At 35.6% G+C, this 21,710-nt stretch overlaps 1 protein-coding gene across 4 annotated transcripts in view; it reads left to right on the top strand.

Moving 5' to 3' along the window:
• The window catches only part of SBF2 (SET binding factor 2), a 463,684-nt gene that overhangs the window by 267,624 nt on the left and 174,350 nt on the right, over positions 1–21,710 (top strand). For all 4 annotated transcript variants that reach the window (XM_070491087.1, XM_044753304.2, XM_044753303.2 and 1 more), the window contains 4 exons: positions 1,015–1,128; positions 1,786–1,914; positions 8,311–8,409; positions 17,221–17,425. In XM_070491087.1, the coding sequence (XP_070347188.1) occupies positions 1,015–1,128; positions 1,786–1,914; positions 8,311–8,409; positions 17,221–17,425 (547 nt within the window). The remainder of the gene's footprint in view (positions 1–1,014; positions 1,129–1,785; positions 1,915–8,310; positions 8,410–17,220; positions 17,426–21,710) is intronic.

Raw genomic sequence — 21,710 nt, 5'->3', positions numbered from 1 at the left:
GTTAAATGGACAGTCTAGTAAAAAGTGTACCAAATTAGCAGTTAGGAGAATTGCCACTGACTGACCTTGTGACCTGCTCAAGGAGGGGAGCAGGGCTAAGACTGTTGCCCTGAGGAGGCATGAGTCAGTATGGGACAAAAAATCAGAACCTAGGTTATGACCTGGAAAACTGTGCCAAGCATCAAATCAAAAGGGTCAGGAAAGGATAAAAAAGGGAAGCTTACAAAAAATGAAAACAGATTGTTGATAACAAGAGAGAATCAAGTTTGAGGACTGAGTGGATGAAAACAGTCCCAATTAGAAGCTAAAAAAGGGGGAGTATATAACAGAGGCCCCCTTTTTATTTTGCTCAATGCATTTCTTAGAGATGAGATTTGTGGCCAAAAAAGAGCCTCATAGAGCTGGACGCCTTTAACAAGTTACTTAAGCATTCTTGTCTGTTTCCTTGTCAATTAAATAAGGAGTTGACTAAATAAATCTAAGTTTCCTTACAATTCTAAAACTTTGATTTTATTGGAACCTGAATTATCAAACCAGATTTTTAAGTCATACCTTATTAATATAAGATAGATTTTTATAAGTTTGATAAATTTTGGAAGAACTTCATAAGCTTATAAAATACAATTTTTGGGGGTTTTTTTTCTTTTATGTTTGTGACTGTTGTTCTTTTGGTGGATATAAAAATCAAATGACTTGGGAAATATGCCCTTCTTTAACATGGTGAAAGAGGAGATTTTGTGACTTATATTTTTCCTGAGAGGAAAATTGGATGTACTAGAGGTAAGTTTTATTTGGTTCAATATGAAAAAAACTATTTAACAGCCTATGCTGTCCAACAATGGGGTAGACAAGATGTCCCTCCCCACCCAGGGCTGCCACCAGTAAGGGTTATGTGCAGGAAGTAAAGGCAGATTTATTAAATAATCTCTCAGGTTGTTTCCAACTGTTTGACTTCATGATATTTCATTTATTTTTTAAGAAATTCATTTGCCACGTTTCTTCTTATATTTTCAGGATAAAGAAGTGCGTGCAGTTTTTCTTAGATTATTTGCACAACTTTTCCAAGGGTATAGATCATGCCTGCAACTTATAAGAATTCATGCAGAACCAGTAATACATTTTCACAAGGTAAGATGCAGCACCATATTGTATCTGTCCAAAATGCAGACTCTAATCTAGGAAAGCAACTTGGTTGTCTGTTTTCTAGCCATGTATTTTGACCTTAATTTATCAAATGTGGTTATTTAAAATCTCAGCTTTGTGTGGTTAGATGATAGTTTTTAATAATACTATGGAACTGACATGTTTTTCTTTAGAGTATACTAACTTTAAATTGGTTTTTCTTTTAAAATTAAGTATTAATTTCTCCTCTTCCTGATTTATAGACAGATTCATTTTTATTCTTTCCAATACGTGTAGTATTTATCAAAAACCATTTTTTGGAGCTGGCCCGGTGGTTTAGTGGTTAAATTTGCGTACTCCACTCTGGCGGCCTGGGCTTCGCAGGTTCGGATCTTGGGCATGGACTACACACTACTCATCAAGCTGTGCTGTGGCAGTGTCCACATACAAGATGGAGGAAGACTGGCACAGATGTTAGCTCAGGGACAGTCTTCCTCACAGGCACACACACTAAAACCTTTTTTGAGAGAAACCGATTTTATAAAAGACATTTATGCATGAATACATTTATTCAGGCATTGATCTTTCTGTTGTATTTTTGTTTTGAGCATTCATCCATTACTAAGTGATAATTTATTCATTTCACATTTTCTTTCTTTACAGACAGCTTTCTTGGGGCAGCGTGGTTTGGTTGAGAATGATTTCCTCATTAAAGTTCTCAATGGAATGGCATTTGCAGGTTTTGTTTCAGAAAGAGGTCCTCCCTATAGATCCTGTGATCTCTTTGATGAGGTATAGTTCTTATCAAATGTAATGTATTATTTACATAAAAATTAGACTACTGGTTGAAAGTAGAGAAGTAGTATTTTAAACATTTAATCCAAATCATAAGTATGTTATAAATTAAATATCAAATAATCCAAGTATTAAACTATTATGCTTATCAGATGTTTGTATTTAAAATGTGGATTAGAAAAATTAGAAAAAATATAAGTATAGGATGTCTCAGAAGTACATAAAAATCATGAACAACTGAATTTTAAATAGTTGATTAAAACCTTATTGAAAAATTTACAGTGATTGTATAAATAGAACTTTTTTTTTGTTGAGTTCATAATAGTTTACATCAATGTGAGATTTCAGCTGTACATTATTTCTTGACTGTCACCACATAAGTGGTCCCCTTCACCCCCTGTGCCCACCTGCCACCCCCCTTCCCCTGGTAACCACCGAACTGTTTTATTTGTCCGTGTACCTGTTTATATTCCACATATGGGTGAAATCATCTGGTGTTTGTCTTTCTCAGACTGGCTTATTTCACTTAGCATAATTCCCTCTAGGTCCTTCCATGTTATTGCAAATGGGGTGAATTTGTCCTTTTTTCTGGCTGAGTAGTATTTCATTGTGTGTGTGTATATATATATATATATATATATATATGCCACATCTTTATCCAGTCATCAGTCTATGGGCACTTGGATTGCTTGCATGTCTTGGCTATTGTAAATACTGCTGCAATGAACATAGGGGTGCATATGTCACTTTGGATTGTTTACTTCAATTTGTTTGGGTAGATAGTGAGATAGCTGGGTCATATGGTATTTCTTTTTTTAGTTTTTTGAGGAATCTCCATACTGTTTTCCATAGTGGCCGCACCAGTTTGCATTCCCACCAGCAGTGTATGAGGGTTCCCTTCTCTCCACACCCTCTCCAACATTTGTTATTTTTAGTCTTAGTGATTATAGCCATTTTAACAGGCATAAGGTGGTATCTTAGTGTAGCTTTGATTTGCATTTCCCTGATGATTAGTGATGTTGAACATTTTTTCATGTGTTTATTGGCCATCAGTATATCTTCTTTGGAAAAATATCTGTTCTTCTCCTCTGCCCATTTTTTGATTGGGTTTTTTGTTTTTTTATTATTCAGTTGTGTGAGTTCCTTACATGTTATGGAGATTAACCCCATGTCAGATATATAATTTGCAAATATTTTCTCCCAATTGGTAGGTTGTCTGTTTGTTTTGGTTCTAGTTTCTTTTGCCTTGCAGAAGCTCTTTAGTCTGATGAATTCCCAGTTGTTTATTTTTTCTTTTGTTTCCCTTGTCTGAGAGGACATGGTGTTTGAAAAGATCCTTTTTAGTTTGATGTCAAAGAGTGTGCTCCCTATATTGTCTTCCAGGAGTTTTATAGTTTCAGGACATATCTTCAAGTGTTTGATCCATTTTGAGTTTATTTTTGTATATGGCTTGAGATAGTGGTCTACCTTCATTGTTTTGCATGTGGCAGTCCAGTTTTCCCAACGCCATTTGTTGAAGAGACTGTCTTTTCTCCAGTGTATGTTCTTGGCACCTTTGTTGAAGATTAGCTGTCTGTAAATGTGTGGTTTTATCTCTGGGCTTTCAGTTCTGTTCCATTGATCTGTGTGCCTGTTTTTGTACCAGTACCACGCCGTTTTGATCACTATGGCTTTGTAGTACATTTTGAAGTCAGGGATTGTGATACCTTCAGCTTTGTTCTTCTTTCTCAGGATTGCCTTAGCAATTCGGGGTCTTTGGTTGCCCCATAGGAATTTTAGGATTCTTTGCTCTATTCCATGAAGAATGTCATTGGGATTCTGGTTGGGATTGCATTGAATCTGTAGATTGCTTTGAGTAGTATGTACATTTTAACTATGTTATTCTTCCAATCCATGAGCAAGGAATTTCTTTCCATCTGTTTATGTCGTTATCCATTTCTTTCAGTAATGTCTTACAGTTTTCATTGTATAAGTCCTTCACCTCCTTGGTTAAATTTATTCCTAGGTACTTTATCCTTTTAGTTGCAATTGCGAATAGAATTATATTCTTGAGTTCTCTTTCTGTAGCTTTGTTATTGGAGTACAGAAAAGCAACTGATTTTTGTAAGCTGATTCTGTACCCTGCATCTTCACTGTAGTTGTTAATTATTTCTATTAATTTTCCGATGGATTTTTTTTGGGTTTTCTATATGTAAGATCATGTTGTGTGTAAACACTCCCTGTTTGAATTCCTTTTATTCCTTTCTCTTGCCTAATTCCTCTGGCCAAAACCTCCAGTACTATGTTGAATAAGAGTGGTAATAGCTGGCATCCTTTTCTTATTCCTGTTCTCAAGGGAATGGCGTTCAGTTTTTGCCCATTGAGTATGATGTTGGCTGTCGGTTTGTCATGTATGGCCTTTATTATGTTGAGGTAGTTCCCTTCTATCCCAACTCTGTGAATAGTTTTTATCATAAATGGCTGTTGGATCTTGTCAAATGCTTTCTCTGCATCTCTTGAGATGATCGTGTACTTTTTATTACTCAATTTGCTGATGTGGTGCATCACATTGATTGACTTGGGGATGTTGAACCATCCCTGTGTCCCTGGTATAAATCCCACTTGATTGTGATGTATGATCCTTTTGATGTATTGCTGAATTAGGGTTGCCAAAATTTTGTTGAGGATTTTTGCATCTATGTTCATCAGCCATATTGGTGCGTAGTTCTCCTTTTCTGTGCTGTCCTTGTCAGGCTTTGGTATCAGAGTGATGTTGGCCTCATAGAATGTGTTAGGAAGGGTTCTAACTTCCCTAATTTTTTGGAATAGCTTGAGAAGGATAGATATTAAACCCTCTCTGAAAGTTTGATAAAATTCCCTGGGAAAGGTTTCTGGTCCTGGGTTTTAATTCTTTGGGATCTTTAGCATTTTGGGATGCTTTTGATTGCTGTTTCAATCTCTTTCCTTGTGATTGGTATATTCAGATTGTCTGTTTCTTCTTGATTCAGCTTTGGGAGGTTGTAAGAGTCTAAGAATTTACACATTTCCTCTAGGTTATCCATTTTGTTGACATATAGTTTTTCGTAGTATTCTGTTATAATCTGTTGTATTTCTGTGGAGTCTGTTGTTATTTCTCCTCTTTCATTTCTGATTTTGTTTATCTGAGCTTTCTCTCTTTTTTTCTTTGTAAGTCTGCCTAGGGGTTTGTCAATTTTATTTATCTTCTCCAAAGAACCAGCTCTTTGTTTCATTGATCCTTTCTACTGCCTTTTTTGTTTCAATAGCATTGATTTCTGCCCTGGTTTTTATTATTTCTCTCGTTCTGCTCACTTTGGGCTTTGTTTGTTCCACTTTTTCTAATTGAGTTGGGAGTTTTTCTTGTTTGTTAACCTGTGCCTGAATTGTGATGAGTTTCCCTCTTAATATAGCTTTTGCCACATCCCATATGAGTTGATATGGTATGTCATCATTTTCATTTGTCTCCAGGTATTTTTTGATTTTTCCTTTAATTTCTTCAGTGATCCATTGGTTGTTCAATAGCATGTTGTTTAGTCTCCACATCTTTGTCCCTTTCTCAGCTTTTTTCTTGTAATTAATTTCTAGCTTTATAGCATTATGATCAGAGAAGATGCTTGTTATTTCAATTTTTTTTAATTTATAGAGGCTTGCCTTGTTTCCCAACATATGGTCTGTCCTTGAGAATGTTCCATGCGCACTTGAGAAGAATGTGTATTCTGCTGTTTTTGGATGGAGTGTTCTATATGTGTCTGTTAAGTCCCACTGGTTTAGCTTTTCATTCAGTTCCAGTGTTTCCTTGTTGATTTTCTGTCTGGATGATCTATCCATTGATGTGAGTCGGATGTTGAGGTCCCCTACTATTACTGTGTTATTTTTAATATCTTCTTTTAAGTTTGTTAATAGTTGCTTTATGAACTTTGGTGCTCCTGTGTTGGCACATAGATATTTATAAGTGTTATTTCTTCTTGATGGAGTCTCCCTTTGATCATTATATACTGCCACTCTTTGACTCTCTTTACCTGCCATATCTTGAAGTCTACTTTGTGTGATATAAGTATTGTGATTTCTTGTAGCGGGGGTCTTGTGGCTACAAAGTCCCTTAGCTTTTGTTTGTCTGGGAGAGATTTAATTTCTCCTCTATATCTGAAGGATATTTTTGCTGGATAGAATATTCTTGGCCGAAGATTCTTGTCTTTTAAAGTTTTGAATATGTCGTTCTATTCTCTCCTAGCTTGTAAGGTTTCTGCAGAGAAATCTGCTGAAAGCCTGATAGGGGTTCCTTTGTAGGTTATTTTCTTCTGCCTTGATGCCCTGAGTATTCTTTCTTTGTCATTCATTTTTGCTAGTTTACTACTATATGCCTTGCTGTAGGTCTTTTTTTTTTTAATATTTTATTTTTTCCTTTTTCTTCCCCAACCCCCTGGTATATAGTTGTGTATTTTTAGTTGTGGGTCCTTCTAGTTGTGGCCTGTGGGATGCCACCTCAGTATGGCTTGATGAGTGGTGCCATGTTCGTGCCCAGGATTCGAACTGGCAAAACCCTGGGCCGCCACAGTGGAGCACGTGAACTTAACCACTCTGCCACTGGGCCAGCCCCTGTAGGTCTTTTTACATTGGCGAATCTAGGAGATCTGGAAGCTTCTTCCACACATATTTCCCTCAATTTCGGAAGTTCTCTGCTATTATTTCTTTGAACACCCTTTCTGCTCCATTCTCCTTCTCTTCACCTTCTTGAATACCTATAATTATTATGTTGCATTTCCTCATTGAATCAGATATTTCTCGGACACTTTCTTCATTTCTTTTTAGTCTTAGTTCCCTCTCCTCATCTGTCTGGAGCATTTCAACATGTCTGTCTTTGATTATGCTGATATGCTCCTCTATGATGTCCACTCAAGCATTCAGGGAATCAGTATTTTGTTTTGTCTCTTCCACTGTGTCTTTCATCTGTAATATTTCTGATTGATTCTTCCTTATGGTTTCAATCTCTTTTGTGAAGTAGCTCCTAAACTCTGAATTGTTTCTCTACATTCTCTTTTACTTCGTTGAGTTTTTTCATGATAGCTATTTTGAATTCATTGTCATTTAGCTTACGTAGCCACTAGTATGCGTTAAGCTTTATTTTATGTCTCTAACTTTAAATGACAAGTTATCTTTTACTTGTGTACATTTGTAAACATAAGATATATGTATATATCCTCCGTATTGGAAACAAGGATAAGGCAAGGACTGTGTCCAAGACCCCTATGGGTCTCCCCTTAGTGTTCATCCAGTTCTATGTTCTGCCTACAATGATGATTTTTGGTGTCTTATTGATGTTACTTGAAGGCCAATTATTCATGTGCATACTTCAGTCAAGGGCCTAAAAGGAAATGAGGCACCAGATCTAAGTAATTTCTCCTTCTACCCTTTTTGGCCATTTAATTGGTTTGTATGAGAATGTGCTTTTATAGAAAACTAGCGTTTGCTTCTGAGAAAGAGATTCTTGTTTTCATTTAGCCTAGGGCAGCCTACCACATGGAAGACTTATGGAGCTTTGAAAGCTTGCAGTGTGTGTTGTCTTGTCCCCACACTCCTATCAAATAGGCCTGTTAGAAGGAAAGAAATGTTTGCCTTTGTTTGATAATCTTTCTGAATCCTGGCCTACAATAGGTGACGTCAGTTTTATATGTCTGTCTGCTCCAGTGACTCTATTAGTTTTTAGAAGGGAAAATCCTATATTATACCCCTTTTCAGAAAAAAGTCATCCATCTATTTACCCCTCCTCCCCACTTGCAGTTTTTTCCTGTCACTATTCTCTTCTCTACTCCCAGTATACACACTCACACAGTTCTCCCGGTAAGCTAAGTTAGTAGGGTAATGGACTAGAATTTATATAGTTTGAGAGCCAGAAGAAACCTAAAGGTCATCTTATTCTTCCATCTTATTTTAGAGATGAAGAAAAAGCAGCTCAGGAGTTTAAGTGACTTATTCCAAATCACACTGTCAGTAGAGCTAGGACTAGAGTCTGAGTGAGCTGACTCATACATTTGGTTCATGTTTTATGAGTCAGGGAAACGTTTGGAGACTTTCTGACCTTCTAAAATTCTCTGAGTGAGAGAATTCTCTGATTGAGGCTTAGAGAATGAGAGGGTCTCCCTGAGTTCCAGACATGACTTTTCTCAAGAAGAAGTAGGGCCCTAAATCATCAGGGAGAGACCACCAGACCATTTAAGGACTTGATTGACACTGTAACTCTAGAATAGAGGTAAAACCCAGTAAAAATCTAAAATATTTTTTAATAATAGTATATGTTTTGGGTGCTTTTTGGTTTGAAAATCATATGAAACTATCACACACTTTTCTAATTCAGCATATTTTGGAGGTGATGTTTTGCTATTTCATTCTTTTTCCAAGTTGGTAGCTTTTGAAGTAGAGCGGATTAAAGTTGAAGAAAATAACCCGTTGAAGATGATAAAGCATGTCAGAGAACTTGCTGAGCAACTGTTCAAAAATGTAAGTAAGTATATTTATTTAGATAGTCATTAATTTTAAAGGTATTAATAAAGTATTTTGTTTGAAAAACTGAAAAGCTTTATCTTTCTAGCAATAATCTTTTTTCTGTGACTTAGAAACCTTTGGAACTATAAGTTACAAGATACTGCTGTTGGTACTGTGTATCAAAATAGACCTCATTTTTCAAGGTGATTTTCCTGTCAATCACTTTATTTTGAAAACATTTTAGTCACAATTTTCCAGTTTGTCATTCACCCTCATTTTGATTTTCACTCAGGTCTCTGCCTTCTTAAAAGCATATTGAGCATTTTTAAGACTTAAAGATTAGACTCATTGGAGACCAGAACTACCTCAGACAGAACTGACCAATGTACTCTGCTTTAGCTTGGTGTGGTGATTGTCAACTGGATCAGGAAAATCAGTTGAGTTGAATTGTTTTGAACAGATAGGGAGTGAAAAGCTGAAACAAAGAAAGAAAGCCAGCAAATTGTCGAGTGACCACAGAAACTGAAGGGTGAAAATATTCCCTGTATAGAAGAAATGCAGTAAATTTAAAAGATTGGGATGTACCAAAGTGTGAAATAATCATATGGATGCCAGGAAAGACAAGTACCTAAGATGACAGGACATTATGTACAGTAGACAAAATGGATTTTGGCCGATGATTACTAGTTATGCCTCTTGCTTGTGAAGCTTTTCAGAGTTGAATCCTTTTACCAAGAAAAGGAAAGTAAGTGGGAAGTATGATCTCCCAGGGGAAATTTGAAGGAAGATGTATTTTTAAGGAAATATGGTTCAGAAGGATTTGGGGTTGGTATCCTGGTATTATTTAACTTAATTATTTGAATAGATGGACCTTGTAGGACATTAGTCAATGCTTTGTTGCATCCATTCAAAATCTGAGAAATCTGAATAAAAGCAGGAATACTGAAATGTGTTTCTTTGTTTCATATTATTCAGTTATTTATGAATTTTATTTCGGAAGTTTTTTTTGTTTGGGGTTTTTTTTTTTTTTTGCTGAGGAAGATACCCTCTGAACTGACATCTGCTGCCAATCCTCCTCTTTTTGCTTGAGGAAGATTCACCCTGAGCTAACATCTGTGCCAGTCTTCCTCTATTTTGTTGCCACCACAGCATGGCTGCCAACAAGTTGTGTAGGTCCTTGCCCAGGAACCAATCCCAGGCCGCTGACGTGGAGCACACTGAAATTAACTGCTAGGCCATGGGGCTGGCCCCATTTCTGAAGTTATTTTAAAATTTGTCCCTTGGACTGATATCCTAAACTTCACGTAAAACTGTCTCCAATATAATAAATCTATTTCTTGATTAGTATGCTGAAACTTAAAAAAGAATTCTGTCAGAAGGAAAACTTGTGTTCTGTACTGGTCTTTGCCATTTATGGGCTGTGCAGAACTAATGTATAGTGTGATCACATGAGAAGTTTCTATTGACTTTTTGTAATAATAATAAATATTGAGTATTTAGCACAATGTGCCAGGCATGAGATTAAGTACTTTACATATATCATCTCTCATCCTCATAACAATAATGTAAGATAGGTGTCATTGTACCCATTTTAGTGGAGATAATTGGCTCAGGATCATATGGCTATTAAGTGATTGAGTCCAAATGTTAAATTCAGGAATTTCCATCTATCCATTTCCTAAGCCTATGTTCTTTCACTCCATTAGGCTGACTCATCTCCAATTGGAAAAATAGTGGTATTTCCAGTGACTGACTTTATACTTTGTTCTTTATAAAGCAGTTTAACATACTTTCTCATTTGATCTTAGAAATGACCCGTGAGATAGATAGGGCAGGTGTTGGTATGTGAGGAAACTGAAGATTAGAAGGGTTTTTTCCCTTGCCCACTAGGAATGATTTATTGATGGATTTCAAAGAATAGCAAAACATCAAATGGGAGTCAGTGTTTGAGACTCTGGGACTGATCCCTTTAATAACTGAACGTTTATTTCTTAGGTCTTTACAAAACTATTCCAGAAATGCAAAATTTTATAGCCAGAGGTGAGCAGAGCTGCGGTTCTGACACAGGTTTGTCTCTATGACGTGACTGAGTACACAACGTATGTAAGGAAGTGGGCCAAACCACTTTGATGCCAAAATGAAATAAATTCCTTTCTTGCCATCCTAGAACTTAAATTTTATGATACATAGCTTACACTAAGCCAACACAAAACTGAAAATTGCAATAATATAAGTATCTAGTAATTATACATTCTTAAAGGTTAGTGTACAACACAAACAACTCCAATCCTTTATAAACGACACTTCTAAAGTGAACATCATGAGGGATTGTATTACTAGGAAGAGATGGAAATTGCCCTTCACATGTGATCTGCATTTCTTGAGCCCTTATTGGACATTTTCCCCCACAATCTAATTCTGTTCCATTTAATTTAATCAACTGCATTGATTTGGTATCTATTTATTAGACACCTACTAGTGCCAGGCATTTTCTAGGTGCGTGATTCCCCTAATATCCTTGAGAGAAGGATGTACTACATGATGAGTGAGGATTTGAGAATATCCAAATGGAGTGTCATCAGACTTTCTGAGATTCTTTCTAGTTCTAAGATTCTAAAGTACGTCATAGTCCCAACATTCCTGAAGTAAATACTTTACAAAGTTATAAAGCAGAGCACGATGGTAAAGTTACTTTCTTGGTTCATGCAGGAAGTTGAGGGGAGGGCGGAAGGATGGTCTCAATGCAAGGAAAATAATTCAGATGGTTCTATTTTTAACTAGTCAGTTCTGTTTTTTATCACATTTCTAAAAGTCCCTTTTGGTAAGGAAGAACCAATGGTGTAATTTGACTGTTTCCTTATTATTAGGTTAGAATTGAGACCTAGTGATTCCATTCAGATGTTTGTAAATACTTTATTGCACTGAAGTCTGGTATGTGTATCTAGCCTCTCTCCTTCACTTCCCTTTGACGTACCTCAGTAAAGAACCTTAATTTTTCCATTTCTTCTCACAATTCCTTTATATTATTTTTTAGTAAGTAGGTATGAATTGTAGGAATGTGAATAGATGTGAGTAGGATGAATTGTAACTAGGTTTAGCAGCTCTTTTAACTTTCTGGAGCGTCCTAAATAATTAAGAGAAGTATTTGGTGACTGTGGTGGACGAGGGGAATAGGAAGGCAGAAGGAAAGGAATAAATTCTTTAGAGACAAATTGCATAAGCGTTAACAAGTTGGTAAAGTTTATACCATGAAGATTATTGGCTAAACGTCTGTATAGCTTTTCTTTCCATGTCCAGTCGATAATACTGTATCTGCCCACTTTGGCTTTCAGAATCTTCGATGTCTGCATGAGCTCACGTTTAGCTACTTACCTACTCTATCCCTGTGATTCTTGATGTACACTTTTAAAAATACAACTAACTGCACACGGAATGAGAACATTAGGATAGGCCAAGACAAGAACTTAATAAAGCCTCCATTCCAAGGCATCAAGAAATCAGTTGGACATGTGTTTTACTGTTTTACGTAGTAAAGTTTTTCTAATTTGTTTTGCATCTGCAATAGTATATAAATATTTGCTAGACTGTGTAATTTGTCTGACAGTTTTCTTAAAAGTTAAAGGAAAAATGAGAAGACTTGGACTTTCTTATTAAGTAATATGGGGTTTCTGTATGTGCCTTGTGGGTATTCCATCGCCTAGCATTGAAACAAATAGATTTTAAAAATAGATCTCTTAGCTAGTCACTATATGCTCCGTTGGTAGTTGTGGAAAGAGTGCTTTTCTTAGACTGAAGCCTCCATCTAGAATCGTGAATTACAGCAGTGGTTCTCAACAGGGCAAACCCTCCTCCCCGCCGCCAAATTTGGCAATGTCTGGAGACACTTTTGGTTGTCACAACTGGAGAGGGTGTGCTAGTATCTAGTAGGTAAAGGCCAGAGATGCTTCTAAACATCTTACAATATATGAGACACCCACTTCCCGCCCCCACCATACAAAGAATTATCTAGCCCCAAATGTCAATGGTGCCAGGGTTGAGAAACTCTGGATTAGGGCAGCCAGCACATTAGATGTTAAAGTCATACACCAAATTTATTTGTATTAGGGATGAAACATCAATTCAGTTGAGTGATCATTGAAAGGCCTGTGAGGATGGAAAATTGAAGGTTTCATTCCATCAGTGTTGTGTTCACAGCCAGTCAACTCTAAATAAAGTCCAGTTACATTTTTTCAGCGTTAAACAGCTTAGTCCAGTGCTAGTATTGGTTTTGGCTGTATCTGAAAGCATTGGTGTAACTTGCTGTCCCACACAGCTCTAGGTATAATTCATGCACTGTAATAATTATTAAATACCTAAATTAATATGGAAAACTTGGTAACCTCTAACAAGGTCATATTGATTTGTCATTCACTGCTGAGACCAATGTGTAGGAAGGAAATTTTTTTCCCAATGTGGCTATTGCCTACTTTGGTTTTCCAGTAGAATTTGAGGTTTTTGTTTTGTTTTGCTTTGCTTTTGTTTGAAGTGCTTTCTCAGCCTTGTTTTCTGTAAGCCCTAGGCATAGTCTCATTTAGGTTGCCAAAAAAAGAGAAAAATCCCTATTTCCAGACCAGATGGTGTGTGTTCTTTTTTCAAGTCTGAGAAAAATCATTGTACCTCCCATTACTGTAGTATACTCTTAAAGCAGGATTACAGAGCCCATTTCTTGAAAATCATTACCCAACTTCAAAATTCCATCTAAATGATAGTGCGTTTGCCAGCTTTCTTGGCAGTCATCTTGGTTGCCTTCGACAAGATTGTTGCCATGTTTACCATAAGTGTTTAGTTGTCTAAATCTTTGGTTATTACTTTATATTTGCATTTCTCTGCAATCAAAGGTCAAAATTTGGCTACTTCTTTGTTCAATTGGAAAACTGAAAAAAACAAAATTGGACTGTGGTTTTTAATGAGCTCAGTAGTCCTCAAGGGACTGGTTCAAATGCATTCAGAGTTACAAGTAAGAGGTGTTCCTAAGAATATGCAAAGGTCAGTGAGCCTTAAACTTCCTCTCATTTCTGCTGTCTTCTCAAAGGTCATTATGTAACCAAGTTGGATGTTAAGGTGGTAAATGTGATCCTTTATATTTACTACACTGCCCGTTAGAGGGCAGCAGTGTACAGACACAGCAGCCAGAAATCCAAATGCTAGATTTTGAAGTGTGAATCTTCCAAACGCAATTGAATATATTATAATTTAGTAACTTTAACCCACGGTCTGAATTTTTATGTACAATACCTATACAACTACAGGATAGCCTCAGCTTTGAACTTTGTTTTAAAATGATTTTAAAAAATGCTTGTTATTCTGAATTGTATGTGTGGATTTGGTTTACAATATTTCAAATTGCTTATGAGAAGAAAAACGCTATTGATGACTAGTAGCAATATCTTTTCTTTATTAAGTAACTTCTATTTAAACCCTTATTAAGTACTATTATTATTAATGTTGTTGTTGTTAAAATATAACTACCTGGTGATATGATGGGAACCTTGGGAGAAAGAGATGGTTTTAGTTTTAGAGGCCTGGTGACGTGCCATAGAATATACAGTGAATAAATATTTTTAAAATGAATGTACCCTAGACTTTTGGAGAACAGCCTTCAGATTTATTCTGGGGAAGTGTGTGTGTGTGTGTGTGTGTGTGTGTTGTAAAATCTTTCCTCTAATAACTCATTCTGTCCTCACAAGAACCTTATAAAGTAGGTACTATATTATTATCCTCATTACAGATGAAGAAACTAAAACCCAAGTGCTAAGTGAGTTGACACTGTGCCAGATCACTCTACTAGTAAGTGACTAAGCCGGGATTTGACCCAGGCGGTCTGACATCAGAGACCATGAACTAAGAATACTTTGTCGTACTCCTCTCTCACTGAGTTTTCCAGCCTTTCCCTCTGAATTGTAGTGCACCTGTCTTTATCACGTTTTCGCACACAGTCCTGTTTCTGGGCTCTCTATTCCACTAGCCCTTTTAACCCTTCACTAGTACCAATTGCTATAGTGTATTAACTGTTAAGAGTTTATGTACATTTTAATATATGGAAAGTTTGACTTCACTTACTCTAATTCAGAATTGCCTTGACTGTTTTTGGATCTTTATTCTTCCTTATAAAGTTTAGTATGAACTTGTCACATTAAGATTTTGACTAGAAGCAATATGTTTATTCTTATTTTTTCTAAACCACCTTAAGTCATTTTTGGAACAGGATACAAGAATACGTAGTGAGAGAGAGAGAATATAGCTAGAAAAGATACTGGCATCACTAAGAAGATTTCTTTTCTACTTTTATTTTTCCATGTTTTAAAATTTCTCATAATAAATATTTGCATCATGGAAAATATATTTAAAGTTTCAGTTTTTCTTATAAAGAAAATAAGTGTAAACAGAAACAGATGTAGTGAAGAATGTACTTTAAATGATTCTGATTCAGACCTCAAAATTCATATAAATTACCTCCCTAGCCTGAAAAAAAATCTGTTAAATGGGTTTTATAAAATTGATATTTATAATTTTTTAAAAAACAAGATATCTTAGATGTTGTGCGTAAAGAGCAAACCTACTACTTTTTGAAAAGGGCAGTTTCAGAAACTACGGACTAATGATGTTGGTGTTAATCCAGGCATAATTTTAAAACAGTTTTTTCAAGATATAGTTTAGAACGTGGTGATCATGAAGACTTGGCATAGGAATTTACTTATTTATTTTTCCCTGCATTTGTTAATGATATATAAGAGGAAAATACAAAGCGTGTATGAGGGCTACTTTGGCAAGAACAAGTTTCATATCTGATACCACCTTCTCAGGAACTTTGTACAAGAAGCATAAGTATATCCTTAGACCAGGTTGTTTATCCAGCATCGCATAATGAGTAGAGCAAAAACTAGAGCCCAGGTTTTTTGACACTTAAAGGAGTATTATTTCCATTGTATTGCTGGCATATACTACCTGTATCATCTGCCATAGCCCAAACTTTTCTTTAACTAGATCTAGGTCAAATAACCAAAAAGGAATTGTGGGAAGCAGTTCTAATAGATGATGACAGCTGGCCATTTTAACTGTCCAGAGAATGTGTAGGGTAGTATTGGGCTTAATCTATAACGTGAATAACATAGGTTCAGGGGGAAAAGGGTTTTTCTGGTTGCAAAAGATAGTAAATGCTAGAATTGGTCTAAGAAAGGTTGTAAAGCAGCCTTCCCTAGAGAACGTTATAAAGATGGATTCCACTCTGCCTGTGGTATTTGAAATATAATCTTTCTTAAGTAGGTAACTGGATAAAAGTCCATGCCAACCCTAAAGGTCTATGAAAATATTAGCTGACACATTTAATTCAATTACTGCAATCCTAATATATATTCAACATTGTTTCCCACTTATTAGGATACAATAGGAAGTAGTTCAGGGTGCCTGCCATGTGCCAGGCAGTTTCTAGATGCGATAGGTATACAGCAGAGCACAAAAAATATTTTTTTAATTGGCTGTAATGTCTGCTCTTGTGGAACTTCATTTTGGTGAGAGAAAGATAGACAATAAAGTAAAAAAAAAATTATAGTATGTAAGGAGATGATAAGTGCTAAAGAGGAATATATAATAAGGGGAATAGGGAGTGTGTTGGGGGGTATAATTTTAGATAGGGTGTCCAAGAAAGGTGGCATTTGAGCAAAGAAATGCAAGAATGGAGAGAGGATGCTGTACAAATTGGTGAGGGGGCGCACATTACAGGCAGAGGGAGCAGTAAAATACAAAGGGCTTGAGGCAGGAACAAGAAGGCTTGTGTGGTTGGAGCAGAATGAATGAAGGAAACAGTAGTAGCACATGGTCATATAGAAAAGCCAGATCTTGTGGGGCCTTGTGAATTATTGTAAGAACTTTGGATTTTATTCTGAGTGAGATGAAGAGCTGTTTGAATGAATAGAGTAGTTAGGTAATGATTTAACAAACTTTTAGCTAGATTACTCTGTCTGCAGTGTTAAGAATAGAGTGAGGGCTGCAGCAAGGGTGAAAGCACGGAGACCAGTTAGGAGACTGTTGTTCTGTAGTAACAGAAGATGTTGGCTTGAACCAAGGTATGGTTGAAAAATGATCAGGTTATGAACATATTTTAAAGACAAAGTCCGAAATGTTTGCAGAGGAATGGATAATTGAGTGTTAGAGAAAGGCTTTAATATAACTCTAAGCTTTTCACCTGAGTGAATGGAAAAATAAATATGCCATTTATTGAAGTGGGGAAGACAGTAGAAAGCAGATTTGGAGGAGGTGACGATTAAATGCTTTATTTTGGACTTATGTTTAAGATGTTATTTTAAATCTAAATGGAAATACTATATGTAGGCAGTTGAATATATGGGTATGGAGTTCAGAAGAAAGCTCAATTGGAGTCAAAAATTTGTGAATCATTGGTGTTTTTATGGTTTAAAGATTCGAGATGGGAGGTTATCACCAAAGAAGTAAGTGTAAGTAGAAAAGAGGCCAAGGTCTGACCCCTGGAATATTCACAGAGTTAAGAGATTAGAGAGATGAAAAATACATAAAGATGTCACAAGAAGACCTAGAAACCAAGTGAAGAATGTGTTCCTGGAAGAGGAGTGATCACCTGTGTCAGATGCTGCTGATAGATCATGTAAGAAGTAGAAGATTCTGGTGTCTATATTTTATGGCATGTGCCTGAATGTATATACGATCACTCATGTCTGATTTCTTTTCATGTCCCTCTGAACTCCCACTCCCTCCCTGACAATCTGCCATTGTTATTTTAACTTTTGAAAATTTTACCCATGTTTGATGTTGCAGGAGAATCCAAACCCTCATATGGCATTCCAGAAAGTTCCACGCCCAACAGAAGGATCCCACTTGCGAGTTCACATTCTTCCTTTCCCAAAGATTAATGAAACCCGGGTACAGGAATTGATACAGGAAAATCTTGCTAAGAACCAGAATGCACCCCCTGCTTTAAGAGTGGAGAAGAAATGGGTTGTGCCAGCAGGTCCACCTGTTGGTATGTATTTGTCTGTTTGTTTGTTTTAAAAGTAAACGTTTTATCAAGATATAAGACACAAAAACTAAAGTTACGCAACCTGATGAATTTTCACACAGTGAACAAACTCGTGTAACCAGAATCAGAGCATTAGCAACACCCAGAAACCATTCACTACCTCTCAAAGGGTAACCGTTAACCTAACTGCTACCACTATAGAATCTTCTCTTTTTTAAAAACAGCTATCTTGAGATATAATTTACATGCCATAAAAGTCACCCATTTAAAGTATACAATTCAGTGATTTTTAGTATATTCACAGAGTTGTGCAATCATTTTAACTAATTTCAGAAGATTTTTATTACCCCAAATAGAAATACCCATACCCTTTAGCAGTCACTCTGCATTTTCCCCCAAAACCATGCCTTCCCCAGCTTTCAACAGTAATCTACTTTCTGTCTTTATAGATTTGCCTATTCTTGACATTTTGTCTAAATGGAATCATACAATATGTGATCTTTTGTGATCGGTTTCTCTCATTTAGCATAATATTTTCAAGGTTCATCCATGTAGCATGTTTCAGTACTTCATTGCTTTTTATGGCTGAATCATATTCCATTGTATAGCTGTATGTCACATTTTGTTATCCATTCATCAGTTGATGGATACTTGGGTTGTTTCTACTTTTTGGCTTCTGTTAATAATGCTGCTGTGAACATTCATATGTAAGTCTTTGTGTGGACGTGTGTTTTCAGTTCTCTCAAGGTGGAATTGCTGGGTCATATGGTAAGTCTATGTTTAATGTTGAATGTTTTGAGGAACTGCTGGACTGTTTTCTAAAGCAGCTACACCGTTTTACATTCCCACCAGCAACATACGTGTGTTCTGACTTCTCCACATCTACTCATGAGGTAGAGCATCTTTTCATGTGCTTATCGGCCATTTTTCTATCTTCTCTGGAGAAATGTCTACTCCGATCCTTTGCCCATTTTTAAATTGAACTGCTTGTCCTTTTGTTATTGAGTTGGAAGAGTTCTCTATATATTCTGTATACAAGTCCCTTATCAGATAAATGGTTTGCAAATATATTTTCCACTCTGGGAGTTGCCTCTCACTACTGATTTTTATCTCTTCTTTTTCTCCAGCTATTAAGGGAGATGTATTAAAGTCTCCCATGTTAATGGTAGAATTGCCTATTTCTCATTTTAGTTCTATCTATTTTTTTCTTTATATATATATTTTTTAATTAAGGTTATGAAAGTTAACATCCTTGTGAAATTAACAGTTGTACATCATTATTAGTTTTTCTTTATATATTTTGAGGTTGATTTATTGGATGCAAATATATTTTCAAATATTATAGCATCCTGGTGATTGATCCCTTTATCATTATGAAATGTCCTTCTTTGTCTCCAGTAATGCTTCTTGCCTTAAAGTGTACTTTGATGTTTATATAGCTACACAAGCTTTACTTTGTTTAGTGTTTGTATGGTTTATCTTTTTTTATCCTTTCATTTTTAAACTTTTTGGGTCCTTATATTTAAGGTATGCCTCCTGTAAGCAGCATGTGATGGGTTTTTTTAGCCTGTCTGACTATTTTAGTATATTACTTGTATTTAGCTCGTTTATATAAATATAATTACTGATATGGTAATGGCTTTAATATAACTTACTGGGTTTTTTTGTTTCCTTTTTAAAAAAATTTTTTCTATTGCAGTAACATTGGTTTATAACATTACATAAATTTCAAGTGTATATAATTATGTTTCGATTTCTGTGTAGACTACTTCATGTTCACCACCCAAAGATACTTTTTCTGTTTGATCCTCCTGTTTTGTGTTTTTCCCTGCTTTCTTTTGGATTAATAAATTATTTTTCTTATTCCATAATTTATCTATGTTAACTTGTTCTTTATACATTTGTCTAACTGCTCTTTTAGAGGTTTACCTAGGACTATAGCACACATCTACTTTTGTCAGTTCAACTTTCACCAGAAGCTCTGCTGGTCAGCCAGCCATCTGCCAGCATCAAGTCTGGATTCTCAGCCTCTTGTTTTTGCACCCAGTGTTGGCAAATCTCCTAGGGAAAAAATGGATGTGTCTCCAGTCTTTTCCCTTCTTGGGAATTTTAGATCCTCTAATCCTTGTGCTTATGTAGCTCTCTGATATATTTAAATAGAAGGTTTTCCATTTTATCTGACTTTTATAATTGCTCCTGGTAGGAGTTTTAGTTTGCTACAAACGGTTCCATCATACCTGAAAGTGAGTGTAATTTTATTATTAATGGATACCAATATATTAATTATATTATTTATATAGTAATGTTCATGATTTATGTATTATTAACATTTGTGTTATATTACTTATATAGTTACTGTTAATATTATTTATTTAGTAATGTTAATTTGCCATTATTTTCCTAAGAATTAACAGCTTTTACTTAGGAGTTGTTCGTACTTTCACATAGAGAAGACAACAGAGAAGGTAGATATGTTAGGGCAAATAGTTACTTTTTGAAGGAGTTGGTCGTGTTATTTTAATATTCATTAGCTTGTTGAATGCTTTCTTTAAATATTCACATGAACAGATTAGAAGTTTGTTTAAAATTTAATTTGCTTGAATTCTAGCCTTAACTGTCTCAATATTATCTTTGTATAATCTCTTTACTCTCTTCATTTTCAATCACATGAAATTCTTTCTTTAGATGCATGTGGAATGTCTCGCTGTAATCAATGAGAGTGGTCCATATGACTAAGTATTTGGCCCTGCATGCACTTCCTGTAAAACCAAATAAATGAATGAATGAATGAATGCAGGGGCCTCTGTCCAATTTTCTGGTTCATTTGGGTTGATCAGAATTAGGATTTCCCTTGTACTAAAGTTAAAAGGTGTGAATGTTTTATTTTACATGATACCTGTTTAATGTGAGTGTAGAATTGTTCTGTCACCTTAAGAGGCATTCACATTTTGAGAGGTTATTAGTTTCCACCTGTTCCTCAGAGGAGCCAGAGTAGTGATGATCGGCTGGAACTAGCATTTGAAAGCCAAAAGCTTAGAAGGGAGACGCTGGGAAGTCAAATGCCCATAGACTAGAGTTGTTATCACGCATTCAAAAACTAGTGTTAGAATGCCACAACTGAGGATTTGGCCAGTCCCTGAAGTGTCAAAAGCTCCAAGTGAAGAACTTTCTTCTGGGAGCAAACTAAGTCCTAGTCTCCAAAAGAAAATAATAATTCCCAGATGGTAAACAGATTCATTATAAGAAAGTCTGGGTTTTTTAATGACTCATTCTAAATAAAATTTAAAATACTGCTAAAGAGATTTTAAAATTAAAAGTTTATAAACATAGCTTAAAGATGTTGGTCTCTTAATAGAGTATGCATTATTATTTGGAGACTCTAAGTAAAGTTTTCTACTTTGGTATAGATCAATTTCTATTTCACTCCATGCCGCTGACTTACATGTGGGGGAAGCCCGAGAACACACAATTATGAATGAGCATTTCAGACAGACAAGTCATGTGAATAATCTATTTAATCATTTTGGTCATATAGAACATTAATGTTACATGATTAAAAGTGATTTGAATAAAACTGGTAAAATCTATTGTCTAGTTAATTATATTGTACCAGTTGATTTCCTGATTTTGCTAAAACACAGTAGTTATACAAGATGTTACTACTGGGGGAAGCTGGATAGTGAGTGCATGGATCTTCTCTGTACAATTTTGCAACTTTTTGTGAGCTTAAAATTATTTCAAAGTTTTAAAAAGTTTGAAAAATTATTTGAAGGATACAAGGTTTCATATTGATGAAATGAAAGGAATGCTAATGAGGTAGATATGATAGTCTTTCTTATTAGGTATGGGGGGATGTGAAGGGACTATGCCTTTAGATTCCAAGAACAGCCATGAAATATAAGGAGTCTATCTTTTTGGCTTAAAAATTGTTGATACTACCTCATTTGTATAAATGGTATAGTTCTTTGTGAAATTATACTTTTTGTTTAACAAATACTACTTACATTTATATCCTCTAATATTCTTTTAATAAGTTAAACTTATTTTAAGTAATTTTAGTCTATGTAATAGACTAGAATTATTCAACCTTATGGTAAAGGTGACAAGTACTAAATTCACAAGACTAAAAAGTGACTCTCTTGAGTTTGTACGGCAGTTCTTGGGCTATGATCATTTCTCTTTTGTACAGTGCTTCTTCAATCCCGTCTACTCAAATTTGTAGAATCTAACTTTTTGTGATATGTGGTTTTTCTTTGGTAACATCTTAGAAATATCAATACTTTTTTCT

The sequence above is a fragment of the Equus asinus genome, chromosome 20, assembly GCF_041296235.1.
Source record: "Equus asinus isolate D_3611 breed Donkey chromosome 20, EquAss-T2T_v2, whole genome shotgun sequence".
In the NCBI taxonomy this organism is placed as follows: Eukaryota; Metazoa; Chordata; class Mammalia; order Perissodactyla; family Equidae; genus Equus; species Equus asinus.
This window is presented reverse-complemented; position numbering and strand designations above follow the sequence as displayed.